At 35.6% G+C, this 19,319-nt stretch overlaps 1 protein-coding gene across 2 annotated transcripts in view; it reads right to left on the bottom strand.

The window, feature by feature from the left end:
- Nucleotides 1-1,100: 1,100 nt before the first annotated feature.
- The window catches only part of LOC150102791 (transmembrane protein 216-like), a 95,046-nt gene continuing 76,827 nt past the window's right edge, over nt 1,101-19,319 (bottom strand). Inside the window, exons 5-6 of one of the 2 annotated variants that reach the window (XM_090399203.1) lie at nt 15,071-15,272; nt 1,101-1,384 (exon numbers count right to left, since the gene is read on the bottom strand). In XM_090399203.1, coding sequence (XP_090255329.1) covers nt 1,366-1,384; nt 15,071-15,272 — 221 coding nt within the window. In that variant the 3' untranslated portion in view covers nt 1,101-1,365. Of the gene's footprint in view, nt 1,385-15,066; nt 15,273-19,319 lie in introns of those variants that run through there. The other variant, XM_090399204.1, reaches the window with a different exon arrangement.

Below are 19,319 nucleotides of genomic sequence, written 5' to 3' on the forward strand. Positions count from 1 at the left end.
ATAATTATCACTTTCCCAGATTGCAATCTGATGTTAAAAGGATCCACATACTCTAGATTAAAGGAACTTCCTTCTGACAGAAAGGACTCTTTGCAGATATAATCTGTATACCACCTCCAAACCAACTCTGAACTGCTTCAAACCTGTTCTTGTCTTTGCTACTTTGGACAGACTGGCAGTTCTGCTATGATTAGAAACCTGTTGACACAAGACCCAGAGTTCACTGGAACTGAATCAAGATGCTATACTACAGTAAGTTCAAATTTGATCATCTATTTATTGAATCATGTGAAGCCCCATGTCACCATCCTAATCTTAATTGAACAAAATGTATGCCTATCTCTAAGTTTGGGAAGTAATTGCTGTTAACTGTTTTTAAATATATATATATTATTTTTATTTTAAATTATACTACACTCACTTCTCTGAACTCTAACAGCAATTCCTCCTACTAGTACAGATGCGACCAAGACAGGTGATATACGCTTGCTGTATAACGTATTCTTGTGTTCATAATTTAAATGTTGTAGGCAATTATTCTTCCTTCTCCATGAATGAAACTCATGACATATTGAGCGAACTATACAGGAGTAATAAATTTTATTTAGTTTTCTCATACATGTGTAAAGCCATTATTTAAAAAATTATATTATGTCTAACAAGCATATTTCTATTAAAGATCTAGTAACTTTTACCAGATATTTATATTCCTATGTAATTTTACAGCAAATTTTTCAATGTTTCAAATGTTCTATTTGTTTACAAAACAGTAAGAAATATATATATCCTCTATGTTAGCAATTTATTTAGCTAATAGATGTTTAGTTGATTTCTAGTTTGTATAACTGAATGACCACCAACTCTTACTATAATAAACTACAAATGACTACAGGATTATCTGCTATAGTGAATTTCTTTTAAAAAACACTGCAGAGGATGTTCAGAAGTCAGTTATAGTGGAGTCTGCTATATAGTGAGAGTCCAATGTGATTCATTATGATCAACCACATTTGAATTTCTCAACACATAATAATCTATTAGAAATATATCAACTTTAAGTAAATCAATAAGCAGAATATTTATGTTAATGAAGAAAATGGTCCAGTAAAATATTTTATTGTATGAAATTCTTTTTTTTCATAACAGGTTAATACTGTTCCAAACATTTAACTTATAAAACATGAAAAAAGTTTAGGCATATTTTACTTCTTTTGGTTGTCATATGTGGTAAACATTTCAATACTTGGCCATAGAGTTCTCCTCTGAAAGTATCTGCATTGGGATAAGAGAATTCCATTTAATTTTTTTCACCACATTTAGATAGCACCAGCAAGAATATTTTCCCATGAAAGGAAAATCATTCTATCATCTTAAAAAAGGAGCTCTATGGGACAATAAAATAAGCATATGTTACCAATATAGTTAAATACAAGTTTTAACCAATTAATTTACCTCACCATTTTTAATAAAGTAAAATAATTTAAGATGCAGAGGCAGTTCTTTTAAAAAATATTTCTGGTTTATTTTTTATTAAGGCAAACAAACAAAGAGTGAAAGAAAAAGTTTCAAAATTACATTAAATAGAAATATGAGATTTTCATGTTTCAGTCAGTTACTTGAATCTGTACTGAGCAATAAATCATGCCAATTTAACATAAACTTCCTAAAAAAGAAGAGAAACAATGTAATACAGAATTATCTTACCACCCTGAAAGAAGTCAGTTATCTGCTGGATTTGATGAGGGTTGCAACAATTTAATTTCATTAAAGTTTTGATAACGAGATGTTCTTGTTTAAGCTTGAGGGAGAGGAGTATACATTATATGCTCTATTAATTAATTACTCGATAACACTAATTTTCTGGGAGATGTGATGAGAACTTTTGATGATATATCTGCCAGTAAAGGTATGGTTGCGATAAAAACTAGCTGACAAAAGTACCAGTGGTTGTACAAGTAAGAAAGATGTCCAAGTATGGTAAACTATCAGCATATTTTATTTCAATGGTAAACTGAATGCGTAGGTGAAGGCTTTTGATCTGATGTAGAAAGGTGGTAACATCATTTTCAGAATAATGCCAAACAGCAAAAATGTCATCAACATAATGAAATCAAAGAGGGCATTGAGGATGAATGGATGAGAACAAGGTATCTTCCAGATGGTTCAAAAAACAGTTTGCCCAAGGTGGAGACAGAGGGCTGTGCTTTCAATCTGTTTATAGATCTTGTTTTTCCAGATGAAATATCCTGATTGTATAACAGATATCTTCACAATATCAGGAGGAAAATTGTCACCATTCAGTAAACTAATAGTGTCAGATTAATGGTATGGTATGTTGGTAAATAGAAAAACAATGGCAAAACTGACTAACTTATCTGACTCTTGTATTTGAATATCCTTGATTTTTTTCAGTGCATGGAATTCTTAATGAATGATCTGGATTGTCCAATATGGGAAGTTAATAAACATGAAAGAAACTTAGCAATTCTATATGTGAGAAAGAGAGAGTCATTAAGATTCATAACGAGTCTTAGTGGACTGGACAACCTTTTTTATAAATTTTTGGTAGACCATATAAATGAGGAGTCCTTCCAAAATTAGTGCATAACTTATACATAGTATTTTGATCCCAGCTTATGCCTTCATCAAGGAGCTTATTCAACTGTCTAATTTCATGATAGGTGGAAATATCTCTACTTTCATTGAAGTTTCCTCTGGTTGTTATATGATTTTGTTTTGTTGTTGTTTTAGGGATAAAAGAGCATCACCTACTTTGAATGTAAGTTTCTGTGTTTAGCAGTTCTGTGGGAAGTTTTTGGTATTGAGACCACATTATAATAGAAATAAGGAGTTTAATAAAAATAAGCAATTAAAATCAGACAAGTTTTGTACGTTGTAAGAAATACATCATCAGGGGTAGTGGTACATAAAAGTTTTACACAACAAAAAACCTATTAACAATTAATTACATATAATTCATCCAGAATAAAAATGGTAAATTCATTACCATATGCGTGCTGGGACATTGCTAGTTATTGCCATCACGTGTGCATCCTAGGTCCGTGGCAGTTAAATATGATGAAAGAAGACCATACTTGATATGAAATTAAGCCTTGAATTTTATTGCACTATGTACGGATCCTAAACAATTTGCAAGGCTTCTTTAAAATTTTTTTTTTAAAACAGTTACAATCACAATATATGACATTTTTGTTTGTTACTTGATGGCCATTAGAGTTATGTGGAATGCCAGGCCTGATTTATTATTATTGTTCCAGGCAACTCCAAGAAGTCGACAGACTCATCGCGGGAGGCTTCAATCTTATAGAAACCCTTCAGTAATTTGAATGTCTCAATCATATCACCCCTCCTTCGCCTATCGTCCAATCTCTGCAACCCACAAATCTTCAACCTATTCTCATAAGGTTCATTCCACAGACCTGCTATCATCTTGGTCACTCGTCTCTGGATCCTCTCCACTTCCTCCCCATCACGAAGAAACCCTGGTGCCCATAACTGCACCAGCGTTTCTTCGTGATGGGGAGAGACAAACAAGTTGTTGTTCCTCTGTATCGAGCCTTGATAAGACCCCCGATACAGAGGAACAACAACTTGTTTGTCTCTGCATGTTAAAGTATTTTTCTGAAGCCAAGTGATTTGATGAGCTGATTTAGTCACTTTTGCAATGTGCCCCCTAAACTTCAATTCCCTATCCACCAACACTCCCAAATACCTGGCCTCATCAATCTCCCGGAGTACGGTTCCACCAATGCGATATACTGCTGCTATTCTTTTCACCCCAAAGTGCATAACCTTACACTTTGCCACATTAAATTGACATCCATTTTTCCTAGACCAGTTCTCCAAACTATCCAAATCATCCTGAAAAATTTTGACATCCTGTGCACTCACAATTGCTCTACCCAACTTTGCATCATCAGCAAACAAGTGAACACTTCCTCTCAAATCCTTTCCTATATCATTGATGAACAAATTGAAAAGTAGTGGTCCAAGAACAGAGCTCTGCGGCGCACCACTAGTCACAAGCCGACTAATAGACTCCACTCCTGAATAAACCACTCTCTGGTATCTCTCCTTCAACCACCCTGCTATCCATCTCACCAACCCTATATCTATCCCCATCTGCTCCAGTTTACTGATTAGGGTTCCATGTGGTATCCTGTCAAAGGCCTTGGCAAGGTCCAGTAGTATCACTGTAAACCCATTACCCCTATTCAGTTTAGCCGTCACTGTGTTATAAAACGTGAGCAAGTTACTGAGGCATGATCTACCCTTCACAAAACCATATTGTCCCCCATACAATATCCCATTTTCATCTATCCAATCCTGTATTCTTTTCTTGACTAATTTCTCTAAGACCTTGACAATGATTCCTGATATGCTAATCGGTCGGTAATTTACAACAGCAGTCTTGGAACCACCTTTATGCAGTGGAACTATTTTCCCCTCTTTCCACCCCCTCGGGACTAACCCAGACCCGAGACTCAAATTAAACAAAATGGTCAAGGGTACTGACAATTCTTTAGTTGCTTCTCGTACGACATGAGCTGGTATACCATCCAATCCCACGGATGTATTGACATCGAGGTTATGCAATAGACTACTCACCTCCACTTCATTTACCACAATTCCCGTATAATCTACTGGTTTATTCGTTTCTGCAATGTCACCACCTGGTTAATATATATACTTGCAAAGTGCTCGCTCAGTAACTCAACTATATCAACTGATTCAGTTACCTCCCTACCATCGGCATTCTTTAAAATCATTCTGCCATGTACATTTTTCCTTTTACTTGCTACATAGCTAAAAACTGTTTAGGATTCTCTTTAGCCTGCATGGCCAATGTTCTTTCGTAATCCTTTTTTGCTTTTCTTACCACACTCGTTTCCCTTCTGGCCTGCGCTTTATACAGTTCATGTGCCTGCCGGTCACCTTTCTCCTTAAATTCCCTCCATAGTTGTTTCTTTTTTTGCAGCTCAAGCTTAATGGTGTTATTCATCCATTTAACCCCTACTTGATTTATTATTCGGACTCTAGGTATACAGTCAGCCATTGCTTCATGCAAACACTTCTTAACTGCCTCCCATGCACTATCAACTTCTAGTCCTTGCAGTTGTACATGCCATGGCACTGAACCAATCAAACTCCTAAGCTTGTCATACTTTCCAGCCCGATAATTCCACATGTACCCTGTCTTAATTGAAAATTCTACACCTTTAGCCACCTCCCAAGTCAAGACCCTATGATCACGCTCACCAATTGGTGGCAATGTGGTCATATTTGCTACAGCCAAATCCTCAGATGTAATTACTAAGTCAAGCACTCTCTGACCCCTAGTATTTTCCATTACATGCTGTCGCAGATAGTTATCCCCTAATAACCGCATAAAATCCAATTCCTTCCTCCCGTGTGTCCTCTCCTCACTCCAATCAATGCGACCATAGTTGAAATCTCCCATAATAATTACCCTCCTTCCACTCATTTCTTCTATTTGCTTGTGCATACTGTCACCACCATCTTTTCCATCGCCTGGTCTATAGCAGCACCCAATTGTATATTTAGTTCTGCTAGCCACAATCTCACACCAAATGGCCTCAAATGTGCTCTTTTCTCTATCCTGCAATTCAACTTCTATTCTCCTTGGCTGTAGCTCATCAGCTATCATCAACAATACTCCTCCCCCCATTTTATTTTCCCTGTCATTCCTTAACACACTATATCCATCACATTCAATCCCACTAGCTATATCATCTACAGTCAGCCATGATTCACTAATACCAATAACCTGTGGTCTGGAAGTGCCAACCATGGCCAAAAACTCTTCCTTCTTGTTCCTAATACTCCTAGCATTAGTGTACATGAATTTAAGACCCCCATTAGCCCCAACCCTACCTTGATGCCTTATATTAACTATCCCACTCTGATTTGTTGTCCTTATTCGCTCGGGCATATTATATTCATTTATACATTCAACTGCCTCCCTAAGGACTGTATATCTACCCCCCCCCTTTAATAAATCTAGTTTCCCTAAATTTACACATCCACTACATTCAGCAACACTTTCTAATTTTATTTTCTTTCTAATTTAAAACACTTTAATTAAACTTAAACACTAAACATTAAAATTAAAACACTTTCTAATTTATGCTCTCTTCTTTTTTCGACACCTGTTATGTGTCTTTGCAGATCCCTCCCGACCTTCTTGTCGGGCCTACATAACAAATGCCACAATAGCAATGAATCTCATAGACACCTGGTTTTTTCATGGGGTGATGTGGAGGTTTTGGTGGATGTAGGAATCTTGATAATTTTTGTAAAGGTAAAAACGCCACTTTTATGTTATACTCATGGAGCAACATAGCCACTTTTGTCTGTGACATTCTTTATGTAAGGCAGCGTGAATGCATTCTTGAAATCTTGTTTAAGGGCGTTGCAAGAGATATATTAAGAATTTTTCTGATTGTCTTGGGTTCAAAAGTGTTAAGTGCGAGGTTCTGTTTCAGGTAGCACAGTTCTTCATTCCTTTTAATTGAAGTGCTTGATATATTGTATTGTTGTGTCCCTACCTACGATTATTACACTTTCTTTTATCCTTTCAAGTGAATCTCTACTTATCTTTATTCAAAACTTAACCATGTATGAGATATTACAAAATTCAAATATTTAAGCTTTTTCTCCCCTTAGTGTCCCTAATATTTATATTATACTGCGCCTTTCAGGACATTTAGTTTAAGATATATAATTCGAAAACAAGGAGCAATCACAAAAATATATCTGAGTGTGAAACTATTATGCAGTCGTGACCCTTTATCTCGTAACTTAACACATTAATTTCCTGCGTGATTAGGTTTGTATGTTTTTTCAAGTGGTGCATTAGGCAGCAATTTCAGACAACTGTATTATCAATGAACAAAAGTTTATTTAAAATCTTAAACATGGTACAATTCAATTTCTATTATATAAAACACAATTCAATACTAAGAATAAAATTACACAAGCAAAATACAAGTACTAGGGCAAAATCCTATATGGGAATTAGCGATCATGCCATCATAACAGATTTTATACATATAAATATATACATATAATCCTGGAACAAATTTACACTTTACCTAACCTTATACTAGTCAGAATGCTCTATATTGCTATAATACCATGGACATTTATATTTATATTCAGTTTACCTTATCTCACTTACAAAACAAATCAATATAGGTTAAACTATCCTTTTGCTATGCCCATACATACATTTGATCTTTAAGACACTCTCATATGAAATACCATGTGCATACATAAATCTCTAGCACATGAATGCTTATCAAATAATACAAACTAGTTTACTCTCATTCTACCTTGACTTGTACTAAAGTTCTAGTTTATCTTCAACTGTCCAGTAATTAACAATGATTGCAACTATATGCGATTTCAATTGATACAAGTACCTTTCAGGGATCTTACAGTATCTTTCCAGGACGAACCCTGGTTTTCACGATCTATACCTTTCGTGCTCGAATTAAGGACACACGTAGGATCTCCAATATTATCACTATGGAACTCATCACGTGGGCACGGACTTCTGTATGGATTTTCTTTTCCTTTGTTACGAGTACTGGATGATGAAATACATAGACAATTTCTTCCTTCTTGTAACCATACGGCATTCCTCATCTCTTGCAATAGGAATATGGAATTGAATTCCCACACACTTTGTTTCCTTGTTGTGTCGGATGGAGATAACTCCTACGCCGTCACTCAGGAAAACCGCGTGTTACCTATCTGAAAATTTCGTGAAGAAACTCCCAGAAAAAAAAAAGCCTTGTTGGGGGGGGGTTCCTAACCCTTTTATCTCTATGGCCCCTATCGGCACCTCCTTCACTTTCTTTTTCCCCCCACTACTGGAGTCGATCCTACTCACCAATTAAAGTAGTGTTTTTCTGCCCAAAACATGCTACGGGTCCTTTGCATGCGACTCTCACTTCGGGAATTGACCTTGAGAGATCGTCATTTGTTTTTTAAGCTAGCCTCTATACTAAATTAATCCCCTTTTTAGAATTTACTTGAATATTTTAATCTCCCTTTTTCAAGTGTTAAACTAGCCTCTCACATATAAATTCTTATCACTAATCTTCTTAGTCTTACTTAACCTATTTTTTCCATATCCTTTCTTTTTGTAATAAGATTATTCCATTTTTTATTATTTAGTTAAATAAACAATTTCTGCTATAATTATTTTACTTGGATGCAAGCATATTTTCTGTCTTTAAATATTTTGTATTAGCAACTTACATAGGATTTATATTTTTATTTTCTTGTTGCACCATGATAACTGAAATTTTTTTTTTCATTCTTGGTTATCAGGGTGTAACAGTATGCCCCGTCTCGTCAAGTTTTAATTATGGGCGTCTCTTCACCGTCCACTGTAAAAGATAGGCATAATTAAAACTTTATGAGACAGGGCATACAATATATCAAGCACATCAAATTAAAATGAATGAAGAACTGCACTACCTGAAACAGAACCTTGCACTTAACGGTTTTGAACCCACGATGATCAGAAAAATTCTTAATAAATCACACTGCTTTACATCAAGAATTGCACAGACAAATTGGCTGTCTTGTTCCATGAGTACAACATAAAAGTTATCCCAATTTTTTTATAAATTGGGATAACTTGTGCTTTTTTCAGAGTTTGGAGTTTTTCCAAAAATTGACCATGTTAAAGAATTTCAGAAGTCTTTCATTAAAATTTTCATGTGTATTTCCATATTTATATTGTCTTCTCCTCGTGTTTTCCTATTTTTCATATTATATATTATATTTTTTAGTTCTCACATCATAATATTTTCTGTTAGATCATTCTTTGTTGGATAAAATTTTAATTTTTGAAAATAAGTTCTTCATTTTTCTAAATAAATTTTTGTATTTTTACCTTTTCTTTTATTTCTGTGTTCATGTAGGTTTTTGGTTGTGGCTTAGTTATATCCTTTTCTAGTTCAGTTACAAAACTTCCATTTCTTTCTATGTTTTTTTTTTTTCCTTCTCATTTTGCAAATGTACTGTTTCTTTTGCACTCTATTTTTGCTTCCACTTTATGAAACTGAGCCATTTCTGGTAATGTAACTCTCATTTTTTGTTTTTATTATCTTTTCTATTTCTTTGTCCCAATGTTCTGTAATCCTCTTATTCCATTCCATTTACTTTTTATTCCTAAACTTTCGGTTGCTGTTTTTGTTCAGATTTTCCCATTCCTCTTCTATGTCATTTGATTCATGTATGGTTTCTGTTTTTAAATCAGTGCATTTCTGATTGTTGTGTAGTATGGGATCTTGTAATGAAAAAATTTGGTAACTCTGTTGATAGTTATTAATAAATAATTTCAACAGGTTTCTGATGCCAAGTTCATTCAAGTGCAAGCCATTCCTCTTATACCCATCTTTTCTACCAAATCCAAAAACACACTCATTTCTTCTACACAACCTGCAAATTGAATCATCTGACTAGACTGGACTGGACTGCAAAGCTGTTGTTCCTGGTAATTTCAACCTGACATAGGGAGGAAGAAAACATTCCTCAATGGGATTTGGATAATCTTGTCAATTTCAATGCCAGCAAAACATGACTCTGCTTTATTTCTCACATATCAGAACCTTTTCTTCCAGTTCCCATTTCATTATACCCATATCTCTATTCAAAATGAGATTTATCTTCTTGAGATCACTCTAATCTCCAATCTCTCTTGGCACAAACATTACAAATAAAAAAGTAGGTTTCTGCTTTTGTTCAGGGCATTACTTTACCTCCAATACAGTTTCTAACTCCACAGAAATCTATCAGAGCATAGAATACTGCTCTCACATCCTGGGGTGGTGCCCTTAAGAGTTCCTTAAAAATTCTGTACAGAAAACAGCCACTCTCTTACTCACTTATGCTTCACTCATTTTCATGCAGGCATTCAAATTTCATTGCTTGCATTTCTATAAAAACTTCTACAGCCAGTGTTCATCAGAATTGCTATCAGTAATTTCCACACTCTGTTAAATATATTGAAACATGAGTGGAAGCTAATCAACTTTCCTTCACAGTTCAACTTCAAACCCATGAAACGAATTTTTCCTCTTTGTTTATCCTTTCTACTGCTACTCTATGGAATAATCTGCAACCTCGTGTGTTTCCCAAGGAATACAGTCCAGAGCCCTTAAAATCAAATGTGAAACAAGCTTTTTCTTATCCATCCATGGTAATAGCATACTATAAGCAGCCCAACATCCTATGGTTGAGATCTCCATAGAAACACCAGAGAGAAAGTGAAATTACCGCATCTCAAGCATGGTCTGACCTGCCTGATAGCTCCTGTTATTTTATAATGTAATGAGAATGACTTCCCAGACCAGTTACAACCTTTTATTGAGCTTTTATTGAGGAAAATTGACTCATGAAAATGCTGAAATCAAATGTAATGATATATTTTTCTTATATAAATAGTAAATTTAAACCGAATTACAGTTGGAATGGAAATTTGTTTAATAACTAAATTATATTAAAAGACAAATATTTCAGTACATCAGAAAGAGGTACATGTATACTAGAGATTAACACATACATTTTTGGAAATCTAACCCTGAAGAGAAGTGCAAATGCTATAGTGTGAAGATCAAAAAAATCATAGCTGCCACCTTAATAAAATGTAGGATGACCTTTCACTGCGACAATTGCAGTGATCCTACGGGGCATACTTTTTACAGGTATATGATAGCGATCAATGGGAATTTTGGACAATTCTTCCTGTAAGCATGTAATGAGGTCATAGACTGTTGTGGGGGTGGATGTCTTTTGACCTCACCTGATGCTCCGGTTCATCCCACAGATATTCAATAAGATTGAGATCAGTCAAGTGTGGTGACATTCATGCCCACAAACTATGCAGTTACAGCAACTTTATGACACAGTCCAGTCTCTTGCTGAAAAACACAATGGTCAGTTCTGTAGAAATGCTAGAAAGTACGAAGCATTGTATTGTCCAGAATGTTCAGATATTTCTCAGAGTTCAATGCTCTGAGAGGCATCATAGACAGAGATCTCAAGCCAAACTGAACCATACCATTACACTGCCACCTTAGAATTTCATAGTTGGGGTTATGCATTGTGGTAAGAGATGGTCACCAGCCATCTGCAACACCCATTCATCTGCTCAGGAGAGGATGTTACATGATTCACTGCTCCATAACACAGCTTGCCAAGCTTCCACATCCCACTGTACATGCTCTTTGCACCACTGAAGATGATGCTATATGTTGGTTTGGGTAATGAGATCTTCCATATTGCAGTCCTACCATGGAAACTCATGTTGTGAGCCTCGGTATTGAATATTTTTATGCGGATTACTGTTCCAGTCGATACCTGGAACTCCACATCCAATGTGTTGACTGATGAATAGCAGTTTTTGCATACTATCTTTTGTATCACCCTATATAGTCACATTCAGTGATGAGTATGGTGTGTCGTCCACTGCAGGTAGCACTTGCAGCTGACTTCCCGTACTTCCATCTCAGTATAGTATTACTGATTGTGGACCTAGGTTGGTCCAATTTATGAACACTTTGCCAGGCTGTATGTGTTAATTTGCCACGACTTGCTGTATGGTTAGGAAAATTTTGACTAGATTTCACCTTTATTCCATTTCTTTAATTTCTCACTCTTTATCACTCTGCCTGACTTGCGAAGACGTAAATCAGATAAATTTGTTAGGCCAAAGAGTGTGAGAAATTGAATATGGCGCAATTGTATAGCCGGTGATAGCTAGAGTCTGCTTTACGTGCAGTACGAACAAAAGGCAAGGGCAGGAAGAAAGTGGGGGTACAAAATTCAAGACAGAGAAGCTAAGTGAACTAAACATATCGTAAACAAATTTTTCTTTCAACTGGTGTAGTCAACGGAATGATAATATAAGGAAATATAAGAACAACAAATGGCAAAATGATTTAAATAAATAGAGTAAAAAGTCAATAAAAAAGTTAATAGTAATAATTGAAGAACAAATAAAGAAGTTACAATGATGCAATCTAAGAAGTAATAAGAACAACATAAATAAAAAGAAAAATCATACAATTTTACAATAGGAGATTAATAATAATGCAAACTTAATCATGTAGTATTGTCACAGTAACCTGAATAACTCTTGAGAGTACATATCAGAGACATTCTTATCAAGTGTAATACGAGGGCTGTTCGATAAGTTCATGCAAAGTCTAAGAGATGGCACCACCAGTACGTATCGAGGTTATTTTTAGTTGCTGGCAACTGTTGGAGGATCACACACTAAGTTTTAGTCAGATAGATCTATTACTTTGTTTGGCATTCATTTGAATTGATCAAGAACTGTGATTTGTGAAAAATGGATGAGAAAGAATTTCGTGTAGTGATTAAACATTACTTTTTGAAAGGCAAAACGACTCAGGAAACTAAAGCTAAGCTTGATAAACATTATGGTAAGTCTCCATCTTTGATTAGAAAAGTTTATAAGTGGTTTAGTAACTTTCAAAGTGACCATATGAGCACAAGTGATGCTGAATGTTCTGGATGCCCTCTTGAGGTTGCTACTCCAGAAATTATTGAAAAAATCCACGACATGGTTATGGATGATAGAAGAGTGAAGGTGCATGAAATTGCTAAGGCTGTGGGCATCTCAAATGACCACATACATGATATTTTACGTGAACATTTACATATGAGAAAACTATCTGCAAGATGGGTGCCATGTTTGCTCACGCTGGATCAAAGTGTCAATATGTGAACTTTGCAAGGACAGCTTGAAATGGACTTCAGAGGAATTTTTGCTTCGTTTCATAATAGTGGACGAAACATGGATTCATCACTACCAGCCTGAGACCAAGGAAGAGTCAAAACAATGGGTTGCAAGTAGGAAAATTGTTCGATTTATGCTACGAAGTCCTTTCGCATCCACCCCCACTCTCCAGATTTGGCTCCCTCGGACTACTATGTTTCCAAACATGAAAAAATGGCTGGCAGGAAAGAGATTTTCAAACGATAAGGTGATTGCCAAAACAACTGCTTATTTTGAAGAGTTGGACAAATCATACTATCTGGACAGGATCAAAAAACTCAAGCATCGTTGGACTAAAAAAAATAAAAAATGTTTGTCCCCAAAAAATTATGTTTTCTTCATTTTTGCACAGACTTATCAAACAACCCTTGTATACCATTAGGAGAAAAACTTGCAGAGAACTTTTTCCTTCTGGCTCATTATCTCAAACCCACAAGTATTATTAAGTATAGTAAAAGTAATCAATATGCATACCTTGTTATTACTATATGGAAAATAAGACTCACAATTTAGATGGGTCAATACAGGTCAAAACCAGTATGGAAAGTAATGTTTACAATAATGCAGGTTTAAAAAAGAAAAAAAAATATATGCATGCACACACAGAGAATTTTTTTAGGAAGTGTGCTTTGCATTATGAGGAAACTTAATGCAACTTGTGTGAGGTTAGTTGGTCTCGTCTCATCTCACTCACTCACACACACAGCTCTTTGTGAAAATTTTACTGTATGCTTATGCTAGCTAAAAATGGATTGAATCAAGTATATAATTTCTTGTCAAGCAAATATATTACTGTGTATTATCAGTGAGGGCTATGATGCAACAATAGCATCAGACGGAATGGAATGCCAAAGCCAGTAATCTGGCAGACTGTCTTTAACCCAAACAGCCCTCCATCAGGGTTTGACCTACCTCGAAAAATATGGGCCTCCCTAAATAGGGTTCGCACCAACCATGGTAGGTGCAGAACTAGACCAAACTCATCCTGTGACTGTGGTGAGGATAACCAAACTATACAACATATCACATTTGACTGTCCTCACAGAACCTTCATGGGACCAGTATCTGACTTTATAACAGTTTCCACTGATGCTATTGACTGGTTGTCGAACTTAGACATTCAATTTTAATTTTCTTCTTATTTGTATATTTTTATATGTATATATGACTACAGTGTCACTTCACACTATTGTATTCTTTTATGCATTTTGTTGTCTTCTATGTGGTAGTATATGCATGTATTTTTGTGTGTGGTAGTATATGCATGTATTCATCTTAGCCAAATGCTAAATAAATAAATAAATTAATGTGTATAAATATCACATAAATAAACATATTTACTGCTAAAATGGCAAATAAATAAATAACACTGCTTCCTAGATTCTACATGCAGGATGATTTAAACAGGCTGTCAGTATGGGCAAAAGATAATGGATATCAGTTTAATGTGGAGAAATGTAAAGTTATGCATTTTGGGATAAATACCTTACAAGCTGTGATCACATTGATGGAACTGTACTCCAGGAAATAGATGAAGCTAGAGATATAGGGATGGTGTTAAACAAAGGGTTGAAGTTTAGAGGGCATATTGCTAAGACTTGGCTATTGAAGAACACACTAACTTGTAGAGATAAGGAAGTTATTCCTCTTCATAAAGCCTTGATAAGTCCAAATCTGGATTACTGTGCTCTGGTCTGGTCTCCCAGGTTTTATGAGGATGAGAAAGTGGTGGAGAGGATGAGGATTTAGAGTTGAGCAACCAGGATGATGAGTGGTCTGTGGAATGCTTCCTTTGAGGATAGATTGAGGGTAGGTAGAGACTGCAAGAGTTGGTTGGTAGATGATAAAGAGGGAATATGATAGAAACATTTAAGCAACTTAAAGGGTTTATAGGATTCATTTAGGGGAAATGCTGCAGCAGCACATGGCTAGAGGGGGGGCAGAACAAGAGGTCATCCTTGGAAGTTGAGTAAAAGTGTGAGTAGAGCCATGAGAACTGGATTCGTAACAGAGAGTTGTGAGTGGAACGGATTGCCATCAGTAATTAGTGCTTTGTCTGTTAATGGGTTCAAAGAGAGGTATGATAGATTGTGTGGATAGTTTGGGTGTCCTGCAATGAGTTTCTGGATGCAATGGAGGTAATAATAATAATTCCTCATTTTGATATTTATGAACAAAATGAAGATGCCAAAAATACATTCTTACCTTATGAAAGTAACTATACTAAAGATACCAAAAATAAATTCCAGGCCTTGAAAAAGTAGCTGTATGGCACCCAATATAACTTCTATTCTTAATACATAAGTCTGCCAGAGAAGAAAATAGACAACTCCTATAATTGCAGGAACAGACAGACAGTTGGACAGGATGATTGGCATGGTACGCTCAGTTAAGTTACCTTTCTGGCCTTTTTTTTTTTTAACAATAAAATAAAATAAACAAAAATTCACTATAAGAATACAAGTCTATATAAATAAATTATATGCAAATAATTTCAATAGTTTTCTAAGTTACTCTACTTTCTCACATATTGTAAGTTAATCCAGGTATTATGCTGTCTCTCTTTCTCTTGAAGTATTATACCACATAACATCACACTGTTAAACAGCCTTTTGGTTGGATATGTCATAAAAAGACCTCACCAATTCAATTCTTGTCGAGAGGAACCTTTATATGGGTTTTTCAACTGAAGGTGAGTTAGCAGATCTTATACAGAGGCAGAGAGATTTTCTCCCAGGAACTCAGATTTGTTCATAATGGATCCAAGCAAATCGCCAAAAAAACACATGCAATTTACAGACCAAAATGTTATAAAGTGGGCGGTAGATCATGCTATGTGTAAATGGTGGAAACTGATAATGTGCGGTTGAAAGATTAAGTAGAAGAGATGGTGGGTTGTGCGGAATGAGTAGGGTGCCCCACTCACCTTGGAAGTGCAACCTACCGAGATGAGTTCATGGATTCCTTGGAGGTCACATAGTAGTAGTGATAGTAATAATAATGCATCTATCCAACATAATGGAAAAATCAGTACAGTAATACCCTAATTTATGATCTACTCATATGACTCATAACACAAAAACTTGAAGATTTTAGATTGATAAGCCTAATGAGCCAGACTCTCAAAATATTCCTAAAAATTATTCATAACAGAATATACCAAGAATGTGATGATCTCATTAGTGAAACTCAGTTTACTTTCAAAAATGGCCTAGGAACAAGAGAGGCACTTTTCTGCTCGCGTATCTTAGCATAATGACGCAGAGAACAACAAACTGACCTCCATTTGTTTTATTGATTTCAAAAAAGCTTTTGATAAGGTCCAGCATAATAAACTCATAAACATCTTAGAACAACTAGGCCAACAACTATTAAATGATACGAACACCTCCACAGGAATTATTACAGCAGCAACAAACAAACAGATGACAAATAACAAATATGCTAGTCAAACATTACTCTAAAGTACGCAAATTGCAATACAACAAAGAAGACAAAAGGTGCAGGAAACTGCAAAACATCTGCTAATACAATTCAGAACCTATCCTTTTGAAGACAACTTTACACACGACCTCACAATGACAGAATTGGAAACAAAATTGACCCTAACAAATCACCCAGAATTCATCTTATCTTTGGACATTGATTAAAAACATGGGAGAAATTGGCTAAAAACTGTCTTCTGAAGATATTTTGCCAGCCTGGCTGGCCGAGTGGTTAGTGTATCTGCTCTCTAGTCAAAAGGCTGCAGGTTTGAATTCCCGCCGTGGGCATGGATGTTTGTGATTGCCTGTGGAAATACTAGTGGTAGTGGTTGTCAGTAGATGCCGTTGGTGTAGTTGCAGTCAGTTGGTGGATTGACTGGTGAAGACAAGTTGTACATGAGTCCTCTCTCGATGAGTCTTTGGACTCCCTGGAGGTGTGAAATAATAATAATATTTAACACTGCCTGGAATACAGGTAAATTTCCAAAAATCTGGAAAACATCAGTCATTATACTCTTACTAAAAACCTAACAAAAATCAAAGTGACTGTAAAAGCTACAGACCAATAGCTTTGACTAGTACTCTCTGTAAACGAAACGAAAGAATCATACATACTAGACTTATGAATTGGCTCTTAGAAAATAACAAGATCAACTTCTACCAAACTGCATGCAGGTCTCAACACAGTACAGAAGATCAATTATTTTATCTTTGCCAATCAATCATAGATGGCTTTCAAGAAAAACCACCAAAGAAGACAACAGCAATTTCCTTGGATCTTACAGCTGCCTTCAATTGCGTTTGGAGACAAAAGTTAATAAAAATTGTATACAATACTGGAATAAAGGGGAATGCATTCATTTGGATTTCAGATTTCATGAAAGGAAGAAAAATGAAAATAAAAGTTGAAGGAATTTATTCCAACATGCATCGAACTTGGGCTGGAGTCCCACAAGGTTCTGTTTTAAGCTCATTCCTATTTCTCATCTTATGAATAATATTCGTCCTCACATAATAAACGACACAAAATCGGCATAATATGCAGATGATACAGCACTCTGGTACACAAGCAGTAATCCTCAACAATCTGAAAAAGTCCTAAAAAAATCAATAAAATGCTTAGAAAGATGAGCAAAGTAACTTAAATTACAGATAAACCTGGTAAAAAATAACAACTATCTTCTCCACTTATAGAAAAAATAGACACAATTACAACCCTCAAATCAAAATATATAATACCAAAATTGGAAAGTCATGCAGTTAGTCTAGTGGCTTTGCGACCATATGCCTAGGGAAGGAGTGTCCTAGGTTCAATTCCTGTTGATGACGTGAGGAGCTTAAGGATCTTCCTCAGCCATAGCCAAGTTAGCCAGTCTTGGGCTTGGACAGCAGGGTTTTTTCTGCCAGTTTATCTGAAGTTTTTCATCCCACAATCAAGCAAACTGGCCCTGTGAACACACACACAGATTATGGTCATGAATACTACCCTTAGGGGATGCAGCAAGGAGCGATGAACTGGCCGCATTAATTTTATCGTGAACCCTTCATTAGGAGACTCTACCCATCCTAAAGGGACAGATGAGATCAATCAAAACAGGAAAAACAGTCTCCAAAATACTTAGGCCTAACTCTAGATACTGAACTGAGATTTACAACTCATATTACAAATATATCTAATAAAGCACTTAAAAAGCTTAATATCATCAAAAGGCTTTGTGGAACAAAGTGCACTCAAAACTACATATACGGCACTCGTACAACCCACCATGGAATATGCCTCATCAATCTGGGTTTCAGCTTCTACTAGCTCAAAAGAAAAACTTGACAGAGTACAATCAAGAGCAGCAAAAATTATTATAGGTGCAGTCTCATCCACAAATAATTTAAAAGCTCAACAACAGTGTGGGATTCACATACATGCAGTTAAATTCACTAACAGAATCAGGAGCCAACAACAAGATCACATCTCACTCAGGACTTTTGAAGCCTGAACAGGAAAATCTAGACTAAAGAGATCATAAAGTTAGAAAACAGATCGACTTATAGCACCTGTCCATTGAAATAAGCAAAGAGTTATTCTTTTCCACTATATATCACCAAAAAACACAATGATTAACTTAAATCTCCTAGAACCTTGTTCAAAAAAGGATTCACAGCATGAAAATTAAAGGACTTGACACTATACATCACTTAAATAATCTAAACCATGTCATTGCCTATACTGATGGATCATCTGATGAAACACTCAACCAAGGAGGAGCAGAGGTTTTTCTAACTCTACCTGGAAGCACAAATCAATAGCTTCAAATTCACTTTTGAATTAACACCCCAACCGGCCAGGATATCTATAGATGTCCATATAATAAACATGGTCAAGTTTATTATATGGAGTTGAAACATGGACGTTAAAGGCAAATAAATAAAAAATATAAAAAAAATCTGGAAGCCTTTGAAATGTGGATATTTAGAAGGATGCTCAAGATTAATATTGCGAAAAGAAGAAAAACTAGCTACTTACGACAACTAACGAGAAACCATAAATATAACATTTTCCAGGTAATACTAGAAGGTAAAATCAATGGAAAGAAAAAACCTGGAAGAAGAAAAATATTATGGCTAGACAATATAAAAAACTGGACTAAACTGAACACAGCAATCTTAATCAGAGCCACTAAAGACAGAAGTAAATTTGCAAATGTGTTGAACTCCGTTAGGAAATAGTACTTAAAGAAGAAGAATCTGTCCAACATAATGGAAAGATCAGTAAAGAAATACAGTGGTGCCTTGCAATTCGACATGAATCTGTCAGCGAACTAACGTCGAATTGTGGGGCAATATTTCCCATAAAGTGTATGGAAAATAGATTAATTTGTTGTCGGACCCCCAATCCACTCCCCCTAAAACGGGGGAATGGGAGATACACCATACTATTTACTTTACTTTACATATTTTGCTATTCTATAACACAC

This window comes from Typopeltis vanoorti, chromosome 10, assembly GCF_054136105.1.
Source record: "Typopeltis vanoorti isolate ZY-2024b chromosome 10, IOZ_Tvanoo_1.0, whole genome shotgun sequence".
Classification (NCBI taxonomy): domain Eukaryota; kingdom Metazoa; phylum Arthropoda; class Arachnida; order Uropygi; family Thelyphonidae; genus Typopeltis; species Typopeltis vanoorti.